Source organism: Manis pentadactyla, chromosome 1 (genome assembly GCF_030020395.1).
Source record: "Manis pentadactyla isolate mManPen7 chromosome 1, mManPen7.hap1, whole genome shotgun sequence".
In the NCBI taxonomy this organism is placed as follows: Eukaryota; Metazoa; Chordata; class Mammalia; order Pholidota; family Manidae; genus Manis; species Manis pentadactyla.
Window position 1 is genome coordinate 101,656,920 of NC_080019.1, and position 27,086 is coordinate 101,684,005.

Genomic DNA, 27,086 nt, shown 5'->3' on the forward strand with positions numbered 1-27,086 from the left:
TCATAGCCAATCTATTTCATTTATATTGCCATCACCGACTACTTCTCTTGTTTTATTTTGAAGAAAACATTTTTGGGAATATTCTGATGCTTTGTTCAGTTGGAAAAGCGTAGAATGTGTGGAGTCATTAGAACAAATATACTAATGTAGAATAAATATACAAGTAAGATACTTGGGGAAACAGGAAGCAGATAACAGAAAAGCCTATGTGGTTTTGACCACAGAAAAGACAGGAGGACTGGCATGGATTATTGATGGTGTTTGCACAGGCAGAAAATAATGCACCATGTGGGGACAGTTTTGATATTGGACAAGGGAATGTGTGCATGTACCTGTCAATAGTCTTGAGCATACCACCTGTGCCTCTTGTTTTTCTTCCCCAGCATGTTTCCCACCAATGAAATGAAGACACTGGTCTGTGGATCATTTGCCTCCCTGTCTTGCCTAAGTCCTTTGCTGCATGAAAGGACATTCAAGAGCAGCACTGTCCAGTCAAAATGTAATGTGAGCCACATGTGTAATTTTACATTTTCTAGTAGCCACATGTAAAAAGAAGAAACAAATAAAATTAATTTTAATATTATATTTCATTTAACCTAATATATATAAAATATTACCATTCCAAAACAGTATCAATATAAAAAATTATTATTGAGATAGTTTGCATTTTCTCTTTTGTACTATGTCTTTGACATATAGTGTGTATTTTATAGTCAGAGCACATCTCATTTTGGACTACCAATATTTTAATAGCCATGTGTGACTAGTGGCTATGGCCTAAGCAGCTCTAGAGAGCCCAGGGTAGGGGAGTCAACAGCTGCTTTGCAATTTACTTGAAAAGAGGGCTACTAAAGATTTCTGGTAAAAGTTGAAGTACAGTGTGTATATGCTGGGCTTCTCCAGGATATCTGAAACGAATAAGAGAAAACAATAAAAAACTTAGACAAGTCCATCTAAAAACAAGGAAATAACTACCACCGTCAAAACCCAGGCTACGAGGAAGTGTGGCTCTTCAGATCTTGAGCAAGTTTATAGAGAGCCATAAGTTATTTTAGCAGTCCTGAAAGGTTCTTCACTTACACATATGGTAAAGTGCATGGCCCTGGGTAGTCCAATCCTAGTTCTGTTCTTTACAAGTGTTTGGGTTTGAAAAGTTATGTCATCTCTCTGTGCCTCAGGTCCCTCATTGGTAGAATAGGGAACATAAAATCTAGGATGGCTGTAAAGATTAAATGAGGTATTATACCTAACACAATTAGAACCATGCCGGGCCCATGTTTACCTCTCCATAAATGTTGACCATTAAAAACAAAAACAAAACCAACCCAACAGCAATGGAATTTTGGGCAGACCAAGAGGAAAGTGGGAACTGAGGAAAGTGGGACTGATAATAAAACTGAATTCATAAGCCCTCTTTGTTTTATCTGGCGTCTGAGTTCTGACTTAATGAAGTGGCTTGGAGGTGGGAGGGAGAAGAGAGAAGAAACCCACTGTGGCTTTGTAGGTGCTGACCATGACCCAGTAAGCACAGTTAGACACCAAGTCACTAGACAAAAGACCTGTTATCTGAGAACTGTTACAGTTGCTCACATTGAAATGCCTATTGAACAGCCTGCTCACATGGAGGGAAATTGTCCCTTAAGAAAAATAGACAACTTCGAAAGAGCAGTCTCAGGCAGCATTTTCATTTTGAGGTTGCCGAGATGATAGCTCCTCACTAACCCTCTCCAAAAGGCAGACCCAGATATAACTGTTCACATACAGAGATGAGTGGAGATGAGTCAAACACAGAAAGAATGTAACTTAAGTCATATGCAGAGCACAACTAAAATAAAAATAGACAAATACAGAAGAATATTTAATAAAAATACTTCCCTCTCAAAGAATTTTTTTAAAAAACCATTTAAAAAAATTCATTGCAAAAGAACCTGATGAGGAGATAAGAGAGATCAGAGAGAAAGATGAAGTAAAATGGCATCAACCAGGAAAGAAATGGAAACGAAAACCACAAGGGAAGCAGCAAGAAGTAGAGATCTGAAAAAAGAATCAATGACTTGGAAGTCAGGCTTGAGAAAACTTAAAAGGCAGAGGTAAAGACAAGATAATGATTTGAACTGATAGATCTGAGGAGAGAGGACTCAGATTATATTATGCCCATCAACCCTTCTTGGAAAACTTGCAAAATCTAGATAATCAAAAGATAGTTCAAGATAATTCAAGAATGGGAAAGACATTGCCTTAATGGATTGTTGGTGAGCAATGAATCCATTTAAATATCAAACTGAGGTAAACAATAACAAGAATTATTACAGAACAGAGGTGAGTTGCAGTGTTGGCATAGCCAATGTAAACAATCAATCAGGTGGTCTAGGAGGGTGTAAGATAAATTCTAGCCAGAATAAGCAGGCAAAGAGAGGCAACAAAGGGCCAGGTAGTTTATTTAAATACCCCCGGGTGAGGTTCTGTGGCCTTCTTGCCAGAGGCCAGAGAAGTCACACCCGGTCAGGGAGGTGGGGACTTATAAGGGATTAGGAGGGGGAGGAGTGGGCAAGCTGGGCATCTGGGCACAGATGCACCAGTAGTGGGGTCTTGGTTGGAGCCGCTACCCATGTATGGTTTAGCCTTTTTCCTGTCTGCAGAGGTACACCAGGCTCTCTGGTCTGCCTAGTGATTCTGTGAGCATCCCTTTTAAAAAAGTAGTTTTCTGGTTAAAATAGCTAGAGTGGACTCTCTTGTTTGTCATTAAGACTCTGACTGATAAATGCTTCAAATGAAGACATTTAAGAAAGATAGGCTGTGTATCTGGCCTATGGTAACCTTTCCAAAACTTGTGTGAGTGTGAGGGGAAACTGATGCTCATACTCAGTTGGCAGGAATGTTCTTCCAACTTTTTGAAAGAGCAATTTAGCAGTGTTGATTTAGATTTTAAACATAAAACCCTATGACCCAGAAATTGTTCTTCTGGGAACTTATCTTACATATTTAAACACTTTAATTAATTCAACAAGTATTGACCAAACCCCCTGCTAGGTGCTGGAGGTGCTGCAATAAACAAAACAAATAAATCCCTACTCTCAAAAATAAAAATCCTTACCTTCCTGGAGCTCACACTCTGGGGTGGGAGAGGGGAGGGAAAACAGACAGTAAAGAAGGTGAACACTTAAAAGACAGAGTATAGTAGAAGGTGAAAAGTGCTAACAGGAAAGGAGAAAGCAAGAAAGTATCAAGCACTCTGTAATTTGAGCCCATTTGTTGGGGAAGACTCTCATGCAAGTAAAGACCTGAAGGAGATGAACGATTAGGACATATGATATTTGGAAGAAGAGGGTTCCAAAAAAGAAGAGACAGTATGTGCAAAAGACCTGAGGCAGAAGCATATCTGGCACATTAAAACACAAATAGCAAGCAAGATGGCATGGCTGGAGCAGAGAGCGAAGTATGGAAGGAGATGGTTCGGAGAGGTACTGGCTGTGGGAGCAGACAGCATAGCTTCAGAGGCCATTGAAAGGACTTCGGTTTCTTACTCGGAATGAGACAGAAGCCACTGGACAATTTTGAGCAGAGAGGGATAGACCTACATTTTAACATGACTATTCCAGGTGCTGCATTACAAATGAGTTGAATGAGGTCAAGGGCAAATACAGGGAGCCATTCAGGAGCTACTCCAGTAATCCAGTCAAGGTGTGAATGGTAGCCTGGACCTGGGAGTCAGGGGAAAGAAGCAGTGGAGTGGGGAGAGGTGGTCAGCTTACACGAATGAGTGAAAATGCAGGGATGAAGATGTGCAAGGCAATATTTGTAACAGAGAAACTAGAAACAACCTAAGTGTCCATTAATAGAAGGGAGGTTAAATAAATTATGGTACACCTTTTTTATAACTTGAAAACTTATGTAGTGATTGAAAGCAGGTATTGTTTTTTAAATTAAAAATCTAAGTGAATAATACTTATTTTTAATGATATTCAATTTCAGCATACAGAGATATATTGTGGTTTCAACAGAAGCATGTTTTTGGACCATTTTTGTTTGGCAAACCTAGAAGCACTGAACTTAGAGTTTATTTTAAAAAGAGAATCAAACAAAAATATGCACTTGTGCCTGTTATACTACTGTATCAGTAATTCTTGACTGGCTACTACAAAGCACATGCTTCTATTCTTTTCCTTTTAAAAAATTTTGGTACAACAGATAGAGTCTAGGAAAGGAGGAAACAAGATGCTAGGCAAGTGATGGTTTTTACTGTAACTTGAAGTCTGACTTTACTGGTACAAAGCATATGAGATCTGAATAAACAAAAAGATTTGTCTCAGGGGTGAAACTGGAAAGTGGATATGATTTGGAATCTATATATCGGCCAGGTGTCCATTTGGTGGAGGCTAAAAGCTGTAGTCCTTCATGACTCACCTTACCTCTCCCCTTCTTTAGCATTTCCCCTGTGACCTCCCCCAGTGGGATCAAGCCTCTCAGTTTCTCTAGCAGCTGCACTTAATTTCTATCATGGTTCGGTTCTTAGGGCAGGCGTTTACTTAAAATTCCTTGCAAGGCCAGTCCAAGCTTTCCAAGAGGTAAAGCTAAATAAGAATAATCTCAATTATCATTTACTAATAGCTCACTATTTGCTAGGCACTGTGCCTAGAGTTTTTATGACAATTTTAAACGTTATGATACATAATCTACTTAACAAAATTTCCCAAGGTGATTAGTTAAATAAATAGAGGAGTGGCAACTCACACTCGGATTGCCTCATGCCCAAACTCACCCTCTTTCTGCTTTAACACTTTTTATTAGGTAGGGTTGGCTAGATTGATTTTTGAGGATTTTCTTTGCAAAGAATGTAGCCATCAGGATTACATTCAGTTGTGTGTAACAAACCATGACCAAGAGTGCTTTACACAAGAAAGAGGATTGTTTTTCTCATGTGATAAAACTGGACCTGGGCAGTTTGCAGTAGACGCTGCTCTCCGTGTTCCCTTGTGTGCTGCCCTGAGGTCATAAAATGGCTGCTCTTCCTCCAACCTCACAGCAACTTCACAACTGGAAGGAAACAGGACTGGAAAAGAGGCAGAGACTCCATCAGGAAAGAAAAAAACCTTCTCAGGACTCTTTAGGCAACTCCCTCCTATGCTCATTGGCTAGAACAGTCAGTCATATGACTCCCAGCAAGGTCTTCCAGGAAGGTGAGCATCTTAGTGCAACACACTGCCTGCCTGAACAAAATCTGGATTCTTTTAGAAAGGAAGACAGGGGAGTGGATATTGACAGGGCATTAAGCAGTGCCTGCCCCATTAAGAATATATGACAAATCAAGGATGTTGGGGGGAGGAACAGTTCTTCAGAAGTGCTATAGGATCAAGAATCCACTTCATTCTGGGCTCTGGGCACCACTGTTGATGAATTTTGCTGCAAGAGAGGCAGGGAAATGTAGTCTTTGTTCCAAGCAGCCCTGGACTCAGCTTCAATTCTGTTGTTACGGAAGGAAAGAATAGATAGTGGGTACAACCAGGGTCTCTGCCACAGTCCCTCTACTAAGCCCTGAAACATGGATCCCCCTTGGGAAGGAGTCTGGTGTACAGAACCGTATGTTCTGGAATCTTTTCTAGACAGGAGGGGTCTGAGGGCAGTTGTTGACCCAGACTTTGGGAATGGGGGGAGAGCAGTGGGCATTTGGGGATACTTGTGGCTGCTGGGAGCATTTGAAGACAAATTCAGCCCCCGTGATTGGCCTGGAAGGAGGCATTAAGAATGCAGGCTGGTTCTTCAGAGTGACCTCCTCCCAGCTCTGTCACTTAGCAAGGCACCCCACTCCTCCCCGTTTTCCTCTTCTGTAAAGGGTAGTAGTAACTCTACCTTACAGGGTTGGTGTGAGCCCAGTCTGAAATGATGCATATCCAGCTTCTGTTTCATACTATGTGCTCCCTAGGTGTGTAGCTCCGGGGAAAGCGCTGTTCCCAACCTGGGGCAAATAAACCAGTGTGACCGAAATCAGTCTAAGGAAAGGCTAGATTGGGAGAAACACATTCATTGTTCATGACAAGCGAGACCTGGCTCCTTTCTCCCCGTGTCTCCCCCATCCAGGAGCTGCTCTCCCCTTTCCACCCACCCCTTCTGGGAGAAACTCCATGGGCAGATCCCGGGCAACTGACAAGTGCCAGACCAAATAAGCAACAGAGGTGAGGAGAGAACAGCCTCTCTCCACTTCTGGTCCCAGAAGCGGCGGGAAGAAACACCTATTGATACGTAAATAGACTAAGGCCAGTCAGGAGATTCTGGAAATACTGCAGTTTACCCCACAGATGGCAGCTATTAAGTTCTGCTAGGAGCATGCTCTGGCCCCCACACTCCCAGCTCTCAGCTCACATCCTCACATTCTCTCCTTGGCTGTACTGACTCCCTTGCTATTCTTCTCTCAGACCTTGCACACTCTGTCCCACTTTCTGCCCACGGTGGAATCTTGACTGAAACACTTCACATCCTAGTGAATCCTGTGGTCCCTCATAACTCAGCTTACCTCTCCCATTCTTCAACATTTCCCCTCTGACCTCCCGGGTTGCATCAAGTCTTTCCTCAGTTTCTGTAGCAGCTACACTGTAACTTCTATCATGGTTCGGTTCTTATTGTAACCCAGGGTGGGCGTTTACTTAGAGTTCCTTGCAAGGCCAGTCCAAGCTTTCCGGGAGGTAAAGAAAGGCGTCAAGCCACTCCCCCAGTTCAAGGCATGAAAAGGAAGAGGATATTGTGCCGTTTATTTTAAATATTTAAATGACTGGCAAGTTGTGGATGCTCAAAAATATTTGTTGAATATATATAACAAATTAGCACTGTTGACGCAAAAAAGACAATGCAATATAAGTGTGCCATTTGCAGATTTTTAGTTAAAAACGTGAATTACAGTGCACTACAGACGGCTGCTTAGCAGCATACACATTTCAAGTTCTGCCACCAGTGCGTGTCCTCATTTGGAGATAACTGCCAATGGCCCCTTTCCCACACTGCTGGGGAGACGAGAGCTCCTTGGGCTGGGGTGGGCTCGAGGCCTGGCACGCAGGGGGTCTCACTGAGCGCCCGCGGCTCCAGCGCCCGCTCCCCCGCCCGGACCGCACCCCTGCGGGCTCCGACTGGCGGCCTCCGTTCGTATCTCGCCGCCCCGCCGGCAGGCGGCGCCCTCCGGCCCGTCTCCCGCCGGGGTCGCGAAGGGGCTTGCGCTGTCAAAGGCTGCGCGGCGCCGGCGCGGACGCCCGCACTTCCTGGTCGCCCGGGGCGGGGAGGGTGGGGGGCCATGCCGGCCTCCTGCTCTTGCCCTGAGAGTGCGCGGGGCGGAGCCGAGCCGGGCGGGAGCGCCGGCCTCCCGCCCCTCCTCCGGCGGTCACCTGGGGCCGGGAGCAACAGGTGCCTGGGCGGCGTCCTCGCCGTCGTCTGGTTGGCGCCCGGCGCCGGGGATGCGGGGCGCGAGCCGGGAGCCGCCGCGCCTCGGGTGAGTGCAGGGGGCTCGCCGCCGCTCTCCCGTCCCGGGTCCGGGTGGGCAACGGCACCGTTCCGCTCGCGGCTCCCGCGCCGGGCGCTCTGCGCGTCGCGGACGGAGAGGAATTTCCCTTCCAGGGATTCAGAGGCTGGGGTTTCTCTCCTGCTTACGAGATCCCGGAGTAGGTCGGGGGTCAGTGGCTAAAAGCCACAGACGCCCGAGTCTGACCGCTCCGGCTTGGGGGTTTAGTGTGGCCTTCGAGGCTGAGGTCTGTCGAAGGGCTGGGAACTGGGATTGGGGGCCGGGGATGGAACCTTGTGGCCTGGGTGGGGCGTGTACTCACGCCCAGACACTAAGCGCTCTGTTTCCAGGGAAGATAGCTTTTAAACATTATTAAACCGGTGATGTTGTAGAACTGGTGTGTGTAGTTTTCACTCTCTTTTCTGGCACGCAGAGCTGGGGGTTTGCAGTCACGTGCGAATACGCACGTGTATTCGTTGGGACGTACTTTGGATCCCTTCTGGTCCTTTGGCTTTGGGGGCGGTGTTTTGCAGGGCTGTTTGTTTTCGGGGACCGTGGCACCTTGGTTAATTTCCCAGTAACCAGCCTGAGTGGCTCAAAATTGTCTCTAGATAACCCGGGACCCCCCTCCGGAACGCGTTGGCTGAAGCTCCTTTTCTCGCCTGGCCAGGTGACCCCAGGAGGTGCCGGCAGGGCCCGCCCCAGCATTCCGGAGGCAACCACCAGGACCGGCCTGCGGAGGGAGGCCCAGCTGGGAGGAGACTTGCTGGCTTTGCCCCACCTTTTGACTCGGGTAAGGCGGGGATGGCGGGGAGACGGTGTTGATCAAACTACTGAAATAAACCCACATACATCAGCATTGCAAAGGACACGGGAATAAATGTTTGGCTCTCAGAATTGCTAATTGCCTCAGGGCAAATCGTTTTGCTTGTACTTTTCAGATTTCTGAAAAACTTAAAATTATAAAAACAACTGATTATATAAATGTTATAATTCTGTAAATAATAATGTATTTATACTTCTAAGACTGAGTTTGTAGTATCCCCAGAATAGAATCAGTGGGAATTGCCAGTTGGGGTCAGCCTGGCTGCTTTGACAATCACAGGTGTGGGGAACCTGTGGTTAAAAAACTGTGGTTCAATAGAAGGAGGAAGGGAGGCATACTCCTGAAAGATAAACCCACATTTCTTAGTAGCATCAGTGGAACTGAACTTAATGACTGCTTTTGAGGGAAAGCCGGCCAATAAGTGGTATATGTGGTAGTAGGAGTGTTAGATGAACCCCTTCGCCTAGAAGAAAGAAGTCGTAAAGATGCTTTAAGTCAGATTCAGTTGAAGCAGTCTAGACCTAACTGTGCCATGTGTGAGCCTGGGTTGGATCCTGATTTGATGAAGAAAACGTTTTTTAAAAATTGAGTAGAGAAAGGAAATTTGTTCTTATTTGATAGCATAAAGGTTGTAAATTTTGTTTAGTTACTTTTGGTAATGGTATCATGATTATGATTTCTAAAAATCCCATATATTTTAGAAATACTGAAGTTGAAATTAGGTTAAGGATTTGCTTCAGAATAATCCAGTCTGGAGGAGAACTGCTAGGGGAGGAGTTGGGCGTAGGGGAGCTAAAGGGAGACTGGCTGTGAGTTGTTAATAGTTGAAACTGGGTGAAGGGTAGGGGGTATGGAATTCCTTCCACTGTTGCCTCTACTTGTGAATGTTTGGCATTTTCCTTTAAAAGTAACACCACCACATCACCTATGGAGCTTTTGCAGAAGGTAAGTTTGGAAGGCACCGTTAGTGATTCTAGATTCAAGACCTTCCACAGACCCTCACTCTTTGTACCTTGAGGGTAAAGGCTGCCTCTCTAGGCTCAAAAAAGTCTTGTTTTTCTCTCTTCTGGGGATGCTGCTTTATTTTGCTCAGAAGGCATAGGGTATTTGCTGACTGTGACAGAGCTGAGCAGATCAAGTTGATGCAGGTAGGTGCTACATCAGCTTTTTTTATACAGAGGGTATTAGCAAGCCTGGGGGTTGAGTTGTCTCCAGGTGGACAGATCGTATAAAATACATTAGCAATTTCTCTGAACTGTCCAAATCCTTTCCGAGTTATACTCATCAAAAAACAGAGCTCAGAGTAGTGAACATATCCACTTAGAATTTGTGTAAACATCTGGAAGTATTGTATACATCCATAAAAAGTGTGCATTATACAACAAATCCCAAGGTGAGTGGAGATCTGCTTATTACCTGAAAGGGATCTTATCTGTGTGTGCTGCCTTTTTCATGTCCTTACCTTGTTTGCTTCTAACATCATGACTTGTAAATATTTAGCAAAGAATTGGCTCCTAGAAAATTCTGCACAGCTTTTCTTTCCAAGAACCCTGCTTTAAGAAGGAGGGACATGGGAGTAATATCTATATATTCATCCTGTTTGCTCATTTTCCTCCTCGGAATTTCTCATATAATTCCTACTCATTCTATCATGCTTGATTATAGTAATTTGGAAAAGTGATGATTGTATGAGGGAGCTACTGAGGTTCAATAGAAGGAGGAAGGGAGGCATACTCCTGAAAGATAAACCCACATTTCTTAGTAGCATCAGTAGAACTGAACTTAATGACTGCTTTTGAGGGAAAGCCGGCCAAGTAAGTGGTATATGTGGTAGTAGGAGTGTTAGATGAACCCCTTAGCCTAGACCTCACCTGTGTCGTTTCATTAGTGTGAAAGAAGTTGTAAAGTTGCTTTAAGTAAGATTCAGTTGAAGCAGGGCCATCACAGGTCCCAGGCTTGTCACAGTGTACAGGAAAATGAGAGCCCACACGAGTCCCCGTCCTGCTGGAGAATCCCATAGCGAACTCACGCTGGCTCTGAAGTGCAGTTGCTTGGCTGTGGTTCAATGTTCTTTGTGTGTAGAAAAGAAGTATGCAACTGTTAAGAGGCTTTGTTTTCAAGCTCAGTTATCTAAAACAAGAGCATGAAGAAAGAAAGGAAACTTGCTGTGCTCTTCAGTGACCAGGCAGTGCCCTAATGTTTACTTTCCTCTGTGTGGATGGTGGAATTGGACTCAGGAGAGCTGATTGCTAATAGCCATTTAAAGGAATTACCATAACTGTGCCTCCATCTTCTTCTCCCCACATTGTGTTATTGGAGGATAGGAACACATTAGAAAAGCAAATTACTGTTGTGCTGGCCTAGAAAAGAGAGGAGAGGATGTTGGCACGTCAATTATATTCTAATTTGTGGGCACTCTGCTTTCATCTGCGTCACCTCATCCCACCCTGTGAGCTGGAGCGGTGGTGCTGGGGGATCATTTTAGTTTTTAAGAGAAGTGAACATCAAAAGCTAAAGAAGCTAAGACTTGCCAGGTTGTTTCTTTAGAGATAGGGGGAAAGGCAATTTAACATGTATTCAGAGTTCACAGGAGTCTTCACACACACACACATTGTCATTCTCAAGTCTTTCCAAGTTGGGTTTTATCAACCCGTTTTGCAGATAAAATTGAGTTTATTTAAACAGTTCACTCGAGGTCTTGCAGCTAGTAAAAGTAGAGCCAGGATTCAAACTCAAATCTGTTGGATCTTACAGTTTACGTTATTTCCAGCTTCTGTGCTGTCCACACCACCTTTAGCAGACAGCAGAGCTCCACGTCCAGTTGCTGGCTCATTAGTCCAGGCAGGCCGTCTGTTCCCCACACTCAGGTACCCTGGTTGCTGGCTGGAGACAAGGCCACATTCAGTTAACAGTGAGGTTTTAGCAGGCCAATGTAGAGTTAAAAAGAAAACTGAGCCAATGTTAAAAATTGGGAGATTTCAAATATTGTGTCCCTCAGAATTCCAAGCGGCAGTCCTGGAGCAGCGTTCTCTGAAGAAGGGGAGTGAGCTGCAGTCCTGCCCAGGCTCCTCCACTTGCCAAGGTGTCCCCCATCCTGGAGGCAGGGCTCCCTCACACTTACACTGTTGGTTCTCTTACAAGCTGCAGTAAAGAAAAGGAATGCCCCCCAAATCCCAAACCGTTCCCTCTGTGTGGACAGGAAGAGGGTCCTGTGCACCGTGGGGGCTCCCCAGGATGTGCTGTGAGAATGGGGCACCCAGAAGCCCTCCTTCTTTCAGCCTGGTGTGGGGAGCCAAATGAATCCTGAGCATGCGTCAGCTCTCTGTAGCTGCCCTGAGGGCTCCCAGGACACGCAAGGATGCTTCTCACTCTCCTCTGCCCACCCCTGTCCTGCTAACGGCAAGGCTGCTCCCCCGCACTGCACAGGCACAGCCCCATCAGCCAGCCCTGCAAGGGCGAGGTGCGCAGGGCCCAGAGGCCAGCGTTTGCAAGGTTTCTGTGAGGCAAGGCCAAGGATGGCCTAATTTCCTCATCTTGAAATGTTTGGTTACTGGTCAGGGAACAGATGTTCTCACCTCCAGCTAGATCTGGAGTTTCATTACTGTTGGCCTTCTGTTTAGAGCTTTGTGTCCTTCCCTTGAATGCTGAGTGTTCACAGCTGTGTATGTGTACTTGGTGTGGTGTGGTGTGGTTTGGGGGAGGAAGAGAAAATATCACAAATGGAACTTTCTGGGGTGGTTTTGAGAAAATGTCAGGTGCTATTCTGGAGCCTTTGTCACCTGAACTATCAGTCTCGGTGTGTACATGCCCCAGTGTGATAGGAAAGGTAGAACGAAGGAGGGCTGCAAGTGGAATCCCTTGTTTGATTGAAAGAAGTAAGTTTAGAGGCTGATGTGTTTTGTAAGTGCCAGACCAGCCAGTTAATTGGATCCTTTCAGGAGAACTCTAGGATTCAGATTCGTGAGTACGTGCTCCCTCAGAAGGTGATTGTCAAGTCCCTGGTCATAGGGGCAGATGGCAAGGAAAAGTGGGTTGATGATCAGCCAGAGCAAACAAAGGTGAAGTGGAGTGATCCTGACTGTGGACTCGAGCCAGATCACTGGATTTATTTCTGCTGCTTATACCACCTGGCTGTGTGACTCAACCTTTTTTCCCCCAACCTTGAGCCTCAGTTTTCTCCTGTGTGAAAATGGAGGTAGCAGTACCTACCTCTTGGGCTGTCAGGGCATGCCAAGTGCGTGGCGTGGCACCAGGCTTCACTGTGGTTAGCTGTTACTGTTGTCCGAGCCCTCCCTCTTCACTTTTGCCTTTATTTGGTCCCATAGTTTTAGAAGGAAGACTGCAGGGTAGAAATACCTTCCAGATCTGACCTCCCTATTTTCAGAGTGAGCCTTGGACTGTGAGCCTGAGCTGCCTCGTGGCCTTAGGGAAATGCTCTCCGTGACAAATGCTAACAGGGCACTTGGCACAGCAGCAGCTTCGGAACTGATGACAAGAACGGGCCAGAGCCCACGGCCTTGAACGCAGGGCTTTAGCTCTGTTATTTGGGGATTAATATCCACACTGACTATGAAGAGGAGATGGAGTTCCCGGCATTTCGTGTGGTGCAGACTCCATTCTGTTGTGCAAGAGCAGACTCAGGGGTCCCATGTCTGTCCCCGCTGGGGGAGGGGGTGTTGTGGCAGACTCCATCCTTGTACCGCAGGTGCCTCCTCTGTGTGCCAGCTGGGGATAAGCATACCTCACAGGACTAAGGGCTAACAAAAGTATGATGAGCTCACAGGCACTGTGAAGTATTGTGTCCAACTTTGCCCTTTGTTGGTGGTGAAATCATAGAAGAGGTGCACTAGCACATTTACCTTTTCATTTGGAAAGGTAATAAAGGTGGTACTGACATATACATAGCATTTTGTAGTTTTTAAAAGGGCTGTCTGATCTGATCTTCAACCAGTGGTGCAGGTTTATTTGTTTCTGTTGCCTTTTGCTCCCTGTCAGGAGAGGTACAAAAGTGAACTGAAGAATATATTTGTAAGCAATTAATCTGATAAGAGGTTAACATCTAAAAAATATAAAGAACTCATATGCCTCAACATCCAAAAAACAAATAACCTGATTTAAAAAATGGGTGGAGGACCTGAACAGACACTTCTCTGAAGAAGAAATACAGATGGCTAACAGGCTCGTGAAAAGATATTCCACATTGCTGATCATCAGGGAAATGCCAATCAAAACCACAATGAGCTATCACCTCACACCAGTTAGGATGGCCAACATCCAACAGACAAGAAACAACAAATGCTGGTGAGGTTGTAGAGAAATGGGAACCCTCCTACACTGTTAGTGGAAATGTGAATTGATGCAACCATTGTGGAAAGCAATATGGAGGATCTTCAAAAAACTAAAAGTAGAAATACCATTTGACCCAATAATTCCACTCCTAGGAATTTACCCAAAGAAAACAAGATCCCTGATTTGAAAAGACATACACACCCCATGTTTATTGCTGCACCATTTACAATAGCCAAGATATGGAAGCAACCTAAGTGTCCATCAATAGATGAATGGATAAAGAAGATGTGGTACATATACACAATGGAATATTATTCAGCCATAAAAAGAAATCTCATTTGCAACAACATGGATGGAGCTAGAGGATATTATGCTCAGTGAAATAAGTCAGGCAGAGAAAGACAAATACCAAATGATTTCACTTATTTGTGGAGCATAAGAACAAAGCAAAACTGAAGGAGCAAATAGCATGAGATTCAAAGACACTCAGAAGGGACTAGTGGTTACCAAAGGGGGAGGAATGGGGACGGATGTGGGGGGAGGGCTAATATGATAGAGGCACAATAGTTCACAATCACAACATGGGTTGGTCAAGGGGACAGTAGTACAGCATGGAGAATACAGTTAATGATTCTGTAACATCTTACTGTGTTGATGGATGTTACTCCACACTGTAGGGGGTGAGGACTTGATAATATAGGTGAATGTTGAACCAGTGTGTTGTGTATATGAAACCATCATATGATTGTATATCAGTGATATTTTAATTAAGATAGTGTTAAAGAAAAAAAGTACGTTTATTGACACAGAACATTATTCACAATATGTTAAGTGAGAAAAGTACCTTATAAAACAGCATGTATAAGCCTAATTTTATTAAGTATACATTACAAATATATGTTTATAAGGCACTTTAGAAAAATACACAGTGAGATATTAACAGCAAAAAAAAACAAAACAGTGAACTGAGGTTCAGGCCAGACATAAGCCCAGAACTGGGAATGTACTAACAGGCTATTCGTTTTATTTAATCATGGGGAGCAGGGACGTCCTGGGGAGGGAAAGAGAGAGATTGATAACTGGGGTGTTCCCAGGAAGCGGAAGTTAGGAGGCAGAATGGAGGGGCAGCCAGTCGTCTACAAATCCCTTCCGGGCAGCTGAGGCAGAGGCCGCCCCTTCATAGCTCCCACCCAAACCCATTCTTCAAAGTGCCAGCAGGGTCAAGGAGGGAGGTGTGGACTGTTGGGCTCTTCTCCTGTTCACAAGCAGAGCTGGAGCTTCTGGAGCATCAGTGGTCCGGCCTACCTTCACTCAACCTCTTGCCTTTCTCCTCCACTTCCACCCAGGCATTCCAGTGAGAAATGGTGCAGCCCTTCATCCGTGCCCATTCCCCAGGAGCATGATTTAGACACTTTGAATCATATAATCTTTACAAAATACTTGTAAACTAAAAAGCACCATATATACTTAAGTAGAATTATTTGACTTGAGATGCCTACTTACCCCCCAAAACTTTTTTAACCTCCGAAATTTACACCATTAGTCTCACATTAAAAAACAAAACAATCTTAGGCGATGTATATATTTTCCAAATTCTGAGAAGGGTGACAAACAGGCAAGTGTTTATGGTGGTAGAGTAAGCTGGACCTCCCAGGTGATTGGCCTGGTTCACTTTCTCAGCAATGACAGAGCCATAGTTTTAGAAACTATGAAGAAGTGAACATGATCCGTGTCATTATCTCTTTGGTTGTTGAGTCATCCCAGGAGTAGTATTCACTAGCTTGGGACGACGAATGAGTTCTCCGGAACTACTGAGCACAGATTCCTGATTGGTACTTCCCAGGTCATTGTATCTTTAAACCTCTTCCTTTCCTTAGAGCAAGACTAAATTTGATGATAATTATTACTGAGAACTAAGAAGCAATATCTAATTTAAATGTCCTTTGAAGACTAAACCTCTTTTATAAACATTCTTGGTAAGGAGTCACCCCATATGTATTTGGACAGTTCTGTGGTTATACAAACACTAGCTCCCAAATTAACATATCCTACTTTTGAACAACTCCCATTCTTATAACCCTTTAACAACTATTCTTATGAATCCCTTTCCCACATATGTTGACTTCTCTAGGTATATTTCTATTCTTTCTTAAACTTCAGTAGCAAAAACTGAATGACTAATACAGGACATGGAACTCTTTTCTCCTTAATTCTGAACATTGTACTTGAATTAATTGTACATTCCCACTAAAATGATGAAGAGGTGCATATGTGTAGAAATTTTAGTAAACAGGAAGACACAGTCACATTTTGAGTGAGGGATATGTGAAAATATACATCACCAGAATATTGATCTATAAGCAGACATAAGCATTGGGTAAAAATTAATGGTAGCTGTATGGAAAACTAAATCATCAGTGTAACCTAATTTTTTCAAGAATGTTTTAAGGATCTGGAGGAAGTATAGCATATATATCTTGACTTTCTCATGCTAACTGATTTAATTATGAATAATAAAATCATCTATAACCCAGGGAAACAAGGCTTAGCTCAGCTGATACCATATTTAGACGGTGGGAAGGTCATACAAACATTGTCAAGGATATAGGGCTGGTGTGGGATGGTTCTTATCAGTTAAACTTTCAGTAGTCAGTCCAGAATTCAGTTTTATTTAATCAGTTTTAATCCATGACTAGTGATGCATTCTGTATATGTTTATATGCCAGAAATACTGGAAACAGAAAATAACCTGGGTAAATTGGGTACTTACAAATTGTACAAGTCAAATGAAGGCTAATTAATTTTATAAGTAGGAAGTTCAAATTGGAGAATGATTGGCTTTGTGCCTGTTCCTGGCAGAAAAAGCCCTTGGGCCTTGGTGCATCACAAAGTAGTTGAGACATCAGTGACTGTAATATGAGTAAATACACAGCACCACATTTCATAAGTCAGTGCTCTGGCTAAGAATACTTACATGAGGCTGAGAGCAGGCAAAACATAATGAAGGCTTAACAATGGATAAAAATTTTGAAATAGAATCAGGAACATATACAGCAAAAGATGGGGGATATGAAAAAGAACTGATCAGAAGTACTTCGTGTTAAGTAGGATAGGCTCAAATGCTGAAAAATAGACCAAAACTGTAATGGCTCAAATATAATGCAAGTTTTATTTCTGCCATTTAACAGTCTTGGGTGGGTATCTTCAGTCACTGGGTGGTTTTATGCATGTACATAAAACATGCAGGAGGGAGATTTAAACTTGTAGTGCTGTTAGAGCATTTGACTGAGGCAAACATCAACTTAACATAGAATGCTATGTATCTAGGACATAAATAAACCCCATGATGTGATAACCACAAACCAAAACCATTAGTAGATATACAAAAAATAAAGAGAAAGGAATCCAACCACAACACTAAAGAAAGTTATTACACACAAGGGAAGAGAGGAAGAGAAGAAAAAACCAGAGAAGAACAGCAAAAAACAAAAAACATTTAACAAAATGGCAATAAATACATAACTGTCAATAACACCTTTAAATGGAAATGGACTAAATTCTCCAAGACATAGATTGACTGAAGAGATGAGAAAAATAAGACCCATCTATATGCTCCCTACAAGAGACTCACTTCAGACCTAAAAAACATACACAGACTGAAACTGAAAGGATGCAAAAAGATATTCCATGCAAATAGAAATGAAAAAAAAACTGGAATAGCAGTACTTTATCAGACAAAGTAGACTTTAAAACAAAGACTGTAACAAGAGACAAAGGATATTATATATTGATAAAGGGGTCAATCTAGCACAAAGATAGAATAATTGTAAATATCTATGCACCTAACATAGGAGCACCTAAATACATAAAGCAAACATTAACAGACATAAGAGGGGAAATTGATGGCAGTACAATAGTAGGCAGGTTTCACACTCTTATCAATGGATAGATCATCCAGACATAAAATCAATAAGGAAACTGGTTTTGAACAAGACATTAGACCAATTGACTTGATATACACAGAACATTCAAAACAAAAACAGCAGAATAAACATTCTTTTCAAGTCCACATGGAATATTCTGCATGATAGGTCACATGTTAGGCCACAGAGAAGTCTCAATAAATTTAAAAAAATTGAAATACCAAATATGTTTTCTGATTGCAATGGTGTGAATCTAGAAATCAATTATAAGAAAAAAAATTGGAAAAGACACAAGCCATGGAGGCTAAACAACATGCTACTAAACAACTAAAAGGTTCAACAAAGAAATCAAAGAGGAAATCACAAAACACCTGAAGACAAAGGAAAATATAAACACAATGGTTCAAAACCTTTGGGATGCAGCAAAGCATTTCTAAGAGGGATTCATAGTAATACAGGCCTACCTCTAGTAACAAGAAAAATCTCAATCTAACTCTACCAGAAAAAGAACAAAGCCCAAAGTTAGTAGAAGGAAGTAAATAATAAAGAACAGAATGGAAATAGAGATTTAAAAAAATTAATGCATTAGATATTGAAACTAAGAGGTGGTTCTTTGAAAAGAAACACAAAATTGATAAACTGTTAGCTAGATTCATCAAGAAAATCAGAAATGAAAGAGGAAAAGTTACAACTGACATCACAAATACAAATGATTAAAGAGATTACTATGAAAAATTATCTGCCAACAAATTGGATAAATTCCTAGAAACGGGCAGTCTACCAAGACTGAAGCAGGAATAAATAGAAATGTGAACAGACCAATTACTAGAGAGTAAATTGAAGTGGTAAGAAAAAAAAACTCCCAACAAACAAAAGTCCAGGACAATTTGATCAAACATTTAAAGAAGAGTGAAATACCTATCCTTCTCAAACTATTCCAAAATAATTGAAGAGGAAGGAAATCTTCCAAATTCATTCTACAAGACCAGCATCACCTTGACACCAAAACCAGACAAAGACACTACAGAAAAAATTACAGATCAATATCCCTCGTGGACATAGAGGCAAATAAAACTCCTCAAGAAAATATTAGCAAATTGAATTTAAAAATATATTAAAAGGATCATTCACCACAACCAGTTGGAATATTCTAGGAATGCAAGGATGGCTCAATATCTGCAAATCAATCTGTGTGATACAGTACATTTAAAAAGTAAAGATAAAACCTTATGATTATATCAACAATGCTGAAAAATCATTGAAAAAATTAAACATTCATGATAAAAATCTCAACAAAGAGGATATAGAGGGACTATATCTAAACATAATAAATGCTATATATAACAAACCCATACCTAACACCATACTCCATGGTGAAAAGCTAAAAGCTTTTTCTCTAATATCAGGAACAAGACAGGGATGCGCATGTTCCATACTTTTATTCAACATAGTACCAGAGGTCCTAGCCAGGGCAATAAGACAAGAAAAAGAAAAAGCATCCAAATTGATAATGAAAAAGTAAAATTGTCACTATTTGCAGATGACTTCATACTATATGTTGAAAACCCTAAAACTCCACAATAAAAACATTAGAATTAATAATGAATTTGGAGGCGGAGCCAAGATGGCGACGTGAGTAGAGCAGCAGAAATCTCCTCCCAAAACCACATATATCTATGAAAATATAACAAAGACAACTCTTCCTAGAATAAAGACCAGAGGACACAGGACAATATCCAGACCACATCCACACCTGAGACAAGCCAGCGCCTTGCGAAGGGGGTAAGATACAAGCCCCGGCCCAGTGGGAGCCGAGCGCCCCTCCCCCCAGCTCCCGGCGGGAGAAGAGTAGGCAGAGCGGGAGGGAGATGGAGCCCAGGACTGCCGAACACCCAGCCCCAGCCATCCGAGCCAGAGTGCAGACACAGTGCGTGCGCGGGGGACCCTGGATACTATGGAAACAGGGCAGCAAGAACAGTGAGTGGGCAGCGGAGGACACCAGAAAAGCGAGCGACCTTTTTTTTTTTTTTTTTTTGCTGCTTTGTTTTGGCGAGCGCTTTTTGGAAGTCTTAAAGGGATAGGGACCCCCAATACTAGGGAAACAGGGCAGCAAGACCGGTGAGCAGATGCCTGAGGCTTGCGCCGGAGAATAAAGAAAAACGAGTGGCCTTTTTTTTTTTTTAATTTAAAAATTGTATTTTTTGGTTTTTTTTTGGTGGTCATTGTTTTGTTTTGGTGGGTGCTTTTTGGAAGTATTAAAGGGGCAGGGCGGGACACTTAATCCAGAGGTAGGGAATCCGGGGATCTCTGGGAACCCTAACCCCTGGGCTGCAGGGAGCAGGGAGACCCCTTACGGAGATAAATAGCCTCCCAGCTGCTCCCCCTCCAACGCAACTCCACCACTTTGGAGCAGCAGCAGGAACCAGGCCACGCCCACAGCAACAGCGGAGATAAACTCCATAGCAGCCGGGCAGGAAGCAGAAGCCCTGTCTGCACGCAGCTGCGCAGCACAAGCCACTAGAGGTCACTGTTCTCCCAGGAGAGGAGGGCCACAAACCAACAAGAAGGGAAGTTCTTCCAGCCGTCACTCGTCCCAGCTCTGCAAACGATTCCTATACCATGAAAAGGCAAAACTACAGGCAGACAAAGATCACAGAGACAACACCAGAGAAGGAGACAGACCTAACCAGTCTTCCTGACAAAGAATTCAAAATAAAAATCATAAACATGCTGACAGAGATGCAGAGAAATACGCAAGAGATATGGGATGAAGTCGGACGGAGATCACAGATGCCAGAAAGGAGATTACAGAAATGAAACAAACTCTGGAAGGGTTTATAAGCAGAATGGATAGGATGAAAGAGGCCATTGATGGAATTGAAACCAGAGAACAGGAACGCATAGAAGCTGACATAGAGAGAGATAAAAGGATCTCCAGGAATGAAACAATATTAAGAGAACTGTGTGACCAATCCAAAAGGAACAATATCCATATTATAGGGGTCCCAGAAGAAGAAGAGAGAGGAAAAGAGATGGAAAGTATCTTAGAAGAAATAATTACTGAAAACTTCCCCACACTGGGGGAGGAAATAATCGAACAGACCACGGAAATACACAGAACCCCCAACAGAAAGGATCCATGGAGGACAACACCAAGAAACATAATAATTAAAATGGCAAAGATCAAGGACAAGGAAAGAGTTTTAAAGGCAGCTAGAGAGAAAAAGGTCACCTATAAAGGGAAACCCATCAGGCTAACGTCAGATTTCTCAACAGAAACCCTACAGGCCAGAAGAGAATGGAATGATATATTAAATGCAATGAAACAGAAGGACCTTGAACCAAGGATACTGTATCCAACACGACTATCATTCAAATATGATGGTGGGATTAAACAATTCCCAGACAAACAAAAGCTGAGGGAATTTGCTTCCCACAAACCACCTCTACAGAACATCTTACAGGGACTGCTCTAGATGGGAGCACTCCTAGAAAGAGCACAGCACAAAACACCCAACATATGAAGAATCGAGGAGGAGGAATAAGAAGGAAGAGAAGAAAAGAATCTCTAGACAGTGTATATAACAGCTCAATAAGCGAGCTAAGTTAGGCAGTAAGATACTAAAGAGGCTAACCTTGAACCTTTGGTAACCACGAATTTAAAGCCTGCAATGGTAATAAGTACATATCTTTCAATAGTCACCCTAAATGTTAATGGGCTGAATGCACCAATCAAAAGACACAGAGTAATAGAATGGATAAAAAAGCAAGACCCATCTATATGCTGCTTACAAGAAACTCACCTCAAACCCAAAGACATGTACAGACTAAAAGTCAAGGGATGGAAAAACATATTTCAAGCAAACAACAGCGAGAAGAAAGCAGGGGTTGCAGTACTAATATCAGACAAAATAGACTTCAAAACAAAGAAAGTAACAAGAGATAAAGAAGGACACTACATAATGATAAAGGGCTCAGTCCAACAAGAGGATATAACCATTCTAAATATATATGCACCAAACACAGGAGCACCAGCATATGTGAAACAAATACTAACAGAACTAAAGGGGGAAATAGACTGCAATGCATTCATTCTAGGAGACTTCAACACACCACTCACCCCAAAGGATAGGTCCACCGGGCAGAAAATAAGTAAAGACATGGAAGCACTGAACAACACAGTAGATCAGATGGACCTAATAGACATCTATAGAACTCTACATCCAAAAGCAACAGGATATACATTCTTCTCAAGTGCACATGGAACATTCTCCAGAATAGACCACATACTAGGCCACAAAAAGAGCCTCAGAAAATTCCAAAAGATTGAAATCCTACCAACCAACTTTTCAGACCACAAAGGCATAAAACTAGAAATAAACTGTACAAAGAAAGCAAAGAGGCTCACAAACACATGGAGGCTTAACAACACGCTCCTAAATAATCAATGGATCAATGACCAAATCAAAATGGAGATCCAGCAATATATGGAAACAAATGACAACAATAATACTAAGCCCCAACTTCTGTGGGACACAGCAAAAGCAGTCTTAAGAGGAAAGTATATAGCAATCCAAGCATATTTAAAAAAGGAAGAACAATCCCAAATGAATGGTCTAATGTCACAATTATCGAAATTGGAAAAAGAAGAACAAATGAGGCCTAAGGTCAGCAGAAGGAGGGACATAATAAAGATCAGAGAAAAAATAAATAAAATTGAGAAGAATAAAACAGTAGAAAAAATCAATGAAACCAAGAGCTGGTTCTTCGAGAAAATAAACAGAATAGATAAGCCCCTAGCCAGACTTATTAAGAGGAAAAGAGAGTCAACACAAATCAACAGTATCAGAAACGAGTAAGGAAAAATCACGACGGACCCCACAAAAATACAAAGAATTATTAGAGAATACTGTGAAAACCTATATGCTAACAAGCTGGGAAACCTAGGAGAAATGGACAACTTCCTAGAAAAATACAACCTTCCAAGACTGACCCAGAAAGAAACAGAAAATCTAAACAGACCAATTACCAGCAACGAAATTGAAGCGGTAATCAAAAAACTACCAAAGAACAAACCCCCCGGGCCAGATGGATTTACCTCGGAATTTTATCAGACATACAGGGAAGACATAATACCCACTCTCCTTAAAGTTTTCCAAAAAATAGAGGAGGAGGGGTGTACTCCCAAACTCATTCTATGAAGCCAACATCACCCTAACACCAAAACCAGGTAAAGACCCCACCAAAAAAGAAAACTACAGACCAATATCCCTGATGAACGTAGATGCAAAAATACTCAACAAAATATTAGCAAACCGAATTCAAAAATACATCAAAAGGATCATACACCATGACCAAGTGGGATTCATCCCAGGGATGCAAGGATGGTACAACATTGGAAAGTCCATCAACATCATCCACCACATCAACAAAAAGAAAGACAAAAACCACATGATCATCTCCATAGATACTGAAAAAGCATTTGACAAAGTTCAACATCCATTCATGATAAAAACTCTCAGCAAAATGGGAATAGAGGGCAAGTACCTCAACATAATAAAGGCCATCTATGATAAACCCACAGCCAACATTATATTGAACAGCGAGAAGCTGAAAGCATTTCCTCTGAGATCGGGAACTAGACAGGGATGCCCACTGTTATTTAACATAGTACTGGAGGTCCTAGCCATGGCAATCAGACAAAACAAAAACATACAAGGAATCCAGATTGGTAAAGAAGAAGTTAAACTGTCACTATTTGCAGATGACATGATACTGTACATAAAAAACCCTAAAGACTCCACCCCAGAACTACTAGAACTGATACTGGAATACAGCAAAGTTGCAGGATACAAAATCAACACACAGAAATCTGTGGCTTTCCTATACACTAGCAATGAACCAACAGAAAGAGAAATCAGGAAAACAACTCCATTCGCAATTGCATAAAAAAAATAAAATACCTAGGAATAAACCTAACCAAAGAAGTGAAAGACTTATACTCTGAAAACTACAAGTCACTCTTAAGAGAAATTAAAGGGGACACTAACAGATGGAAACTCATCCCATGCTCGTGGCTAGGAAGAATTAATATCATCAAAATGGCCATACTGCCCAAAGCAATATACAGATTTGATGAAATCCGTATGAAACTACCAGCAACATTCTTCAATGAACTGGAACAAATAGTTAAAAAATTCATATGGAAACACCAAAGACCCTGAATAGCCAAAGCAATCCTGAGAAAGAAGAACAAAGTAGGGGGGAATCTTACTCCCCAACTTCAAGCTCTACTATAAGGCTATAGTAATCAAGACAACTTGGTACTGGCAAAAGAACAGAGCCATAGACCAATGGAACAGACTAGAGAATCCAGACATTAACCCACACATATATGGTCAATTAATATTTGATAAAGGAGCCATGGACATACAATGGCGAAATGACAGTCTCTTCAACAGATGGGCTGGCAAAACTGGACATCTACATGTAGGAGAATGAAACTGGACCATTGTCTAACCCCATATACAAAAGTAAACTCAAAATCGATCAAAGACCTGAATGTAAGTCATGAAACCATTAAACTCTTGGAAGAAAACATAGGCACAAACCTCTTAGACATAAACATGAGTGACCTCTTCTTGAACATATCTCCCCGGGCAAGGAAAACAACAGCAAAAATGAGTAAGTGGGACTATATTAAGCTGAAAAGCTTCTGTACAGCAAAAGACACCATCAATAGAACAAGAAGGATCCCTACAGTATGGGAGAATATATTTGAAAATGACACATCCGATAAAGGCTTGACGTCCAGAATATATAAAGAGCTCACACGCCTCAACAAACAAAAAACAAATAACCCAATTAAAAAATGGGCAGAGGAACTGAACAGACAGTTCTCCAAAAAAGAAATACAGATGGCCAACAGACACATGAAAAGATGCTCCACATCGCTAATTATCAGAGAAATGCAAATTAAAACTACAATGAGGTATCACCTCACACCAGTAAGGAAGGCTGCCATCCAAAGGACAAACAACAACAAATGTCGGCGAGGCTGTGGAGAAAGGGGAACCCTCCTACACTGCTGGTGGGAATGTAAGTTAGTTCAACCATTGTGGAAAGCAGTATGGAGGTACATCAAAATGCTCAAAACAGACCTACCATTTGACCCAGGAATTGCACTCCTAGGAATTTACCCTAAGAACACAGGAATCAAGTATGAGAAAAATTAGTGCACCCCTATATTTATCGCAGCACTATTTACAATAGCCAAGAATTGGAAGCAACCTAAATGTCCATCGATAGATGAATGGATAAAGAAGATGCGGTACATATACACAATGGAATACTACTCAGCCATAAGAGAAGGGCAAATCCTACCATTTGCAGCAACATGGATGGAGCTGGAGGGTACTATGCTCAGTGAAACAAGCCAAGCGGAGAAAGAGAAATACCAAATGATTTCATTCATCTGTGGAATATAAGAACAAAGGAAAAACTGAAGGAACAAAACTGCAGCAGAATCACAGAACTCAAGAATGGACTAACAGGTACCAAAGGGAAAGGGACTGGGGAGGATGGGTGGGGAGGGAGGGATAAGGGGGGGTGAAGTACGGGGGTATTAAGATTAGCATGCATGGGGGGGTACGAGAAAGAGGAGGGCTGTACAACACAGAGAAGGCAAGTAGTGATTCTAGAACATTTTGCTATGCTGATGGACAGTGACTGTAAAGGGGTTTATAGGGGGAACCTGGTATAGGGGAGAGCCTAGTAAACATAATATTCGTCATGTAAGTGTAGATTAGTGATACCAAAAAAAAAAAAAAAAGGACTGTTCCTGTGTGGTAACCTCCAGTGAGTTCTACACAAGAGTATAAAAGGCATATAAAAGTGTAGGCAAAGGGTCTGTTTGTGTTTATACAGAGGATCAAAGCCTAATTGGGTACCCCAAAAATGAACTAAGATACGATATGAAAAAGAACTTCCAACATCAGCACTCTCTGGAAGATTCATGCCAGAAGATGATCATCAAAAAACCCCAACAAAAATCCACGCATTGCTACAGCAGTAGATGCACTCATCCCACCAGCTCCTGGACTTGCCATGGGAATGAAGGAGATATCTAAGCTGGCCTGTGCATACAGTAAAACAACAAATTTGACTGGATCTATACTGTCGGAACTCAACCAAGAATTAGGAGAAGTGCAAATTGTAGCGCTCCAAAATCTTGCAACTACAGACTATTTACTGTTAAAAGAACATAAGGGATGTGAACATTCCCCAGGAATGGGTTGTTTTAATTTGTCTGATTTCTCTCAGACTGTTCAAGTTCAGTTGGACAATATCCACCATATCATAGATAAGTTTTCACAAATGCCTAAGGTGCCTAACTGGTTTCCTTGGTTTCACTGGAGATGGCTGGTAATTACAGGTATGCTTTGGTTATGTAACTATACTCCTATTATGTTAATGTGTGTGCGCAATTTAAGTAGTAGCTTAAAACCTATACATGCTGAAGTTACTCTACAAGAAGATATGTCAAAGAAATAATCAATCTTCCCATGTTTTCTTCCGCCTGCTACTTCTATAGCTTTTCTTCTTCCTTCCTAATTACAACCCTTAAATAGAATTCGTGCCTCATATCAAATTTACCGAGTATCATAATTCTTCCAAGTGGTAAAGATACCTCAAGACAAATGCTGGGCATAGAAGCTACAGGGCATAAATATGCAAAGAAGTAAAAAGCTAACCATTTCAAACAATAAGGCTTCTCTCTCACTTACCAACTTTACATCTCCCTGTATGGCCCCGGAAGATGACTGGTTAGCCAGAGACGGGTAAGATTCCTCAAGGGAGGAACAACCTAAGACAGGCACAGTTGCATGGGGGTCATCGGGTGAGAAATTGGGGATTAACAGAGGTGAGGCTTAGAACCTCACCCCCCCTCTTCTGAGAGAAATCTTCTGCATCCGTGGATGTTTTATTGCCCTTGTCTAGCTTGGATTAACACATAGTCTACAGGCACACACCTGATCATCTACATTTGCTCTCTTACAACACTAAACTATGTTTCTACCTTTATCTTGTATCTACCTACCACTTCAGCATTTTATTAAAAATAATAATAATAAAGAGAGAAATGTGGTATCCACATATAAATCAAGTATAAAAATCAAATGAGTATTCATATTTGAACTGTTTATAGTTCATAATGCATGAGCAAAACCGAAAGTTTCTGTGATGACTGCCCTTGTACTGTTCACCATGTAACTTATTCACTATGTAAGAATTTGTTCTCCATGTAAGAACTTGTTTGTTATGCTTCAGAAGATTGGAGACTGATGAAAATTTGGCTTGGGGTGGATTAATGATTGTGCATTGAGCATTGACTCCCCTATACAGAATTTTATTGTTGTTAACAACCATTTGATTAATAAATATGAGAGATGTCCTCACACACACACACAAAAAAAAGTACACACTTCCAATTGTAAAATAAATTAGTAACCGGGATGTAATGTATAGCATAAGGAATATAGTCAAAATATGGTAACAGCTTGGTATG

At 42.1% G+C, this 27,086-nt stretch overlaps 1 protein-coding gene and 1 long non-coding RNA gene across 6 annotated transcripts in view; one reads left to right on the top strand and one right to left on the bottom strand.

The window, feature by feature from the left end:
* Positions 1-578: 578 nt before the first annotated feature.
* Positions 579-6,617, bottom strand: LOC118918982 (uncharacterized). The gene is made up of 3 exons (XR_005027339.2): positions 6,509-6,617; positions 5,848-5,953; positions 579-908 (listed from the first exon to the last, which is right to left on the bottom strand). It is a non-coding gene; the product is annotated as an uncharacterized LOC118918982 (long non-coding RNA).
* A 262-nt stretch (positions 6,618-6,879) lies between these two features.
* The window catches only part of GPR160 (G protein-coupled receptor 160), a 47,888-nt gene continuing 27,681 nt past the window's right edge, over positions 6,880-27,086 (top strand). The window contains exons 1-2 of one of the 5 annotated variants that reach the window (XR_008996947.1): positions 6,880-7,471; positions 8,151-8,273. Coding sequence is in view for 1 of the 5 variants with exons in the window: in XM_057499914.1 (XP_057355897.1) it covers positions 7,277-7,471; positions 8,151-8,273 (318 nt within the window). In the remaining 4 variants the exon portion in view is untranslated. Of the gene's footprint in view, positions 7,472-8,091; positions 8,274-27,086 lie in introns of all 5 variants that reach the window. The other 4 variants (XR_008996951.1, XM_057499914.1, XM_057499910.1 and 1 more) reach the window with 4 other exon arrangements.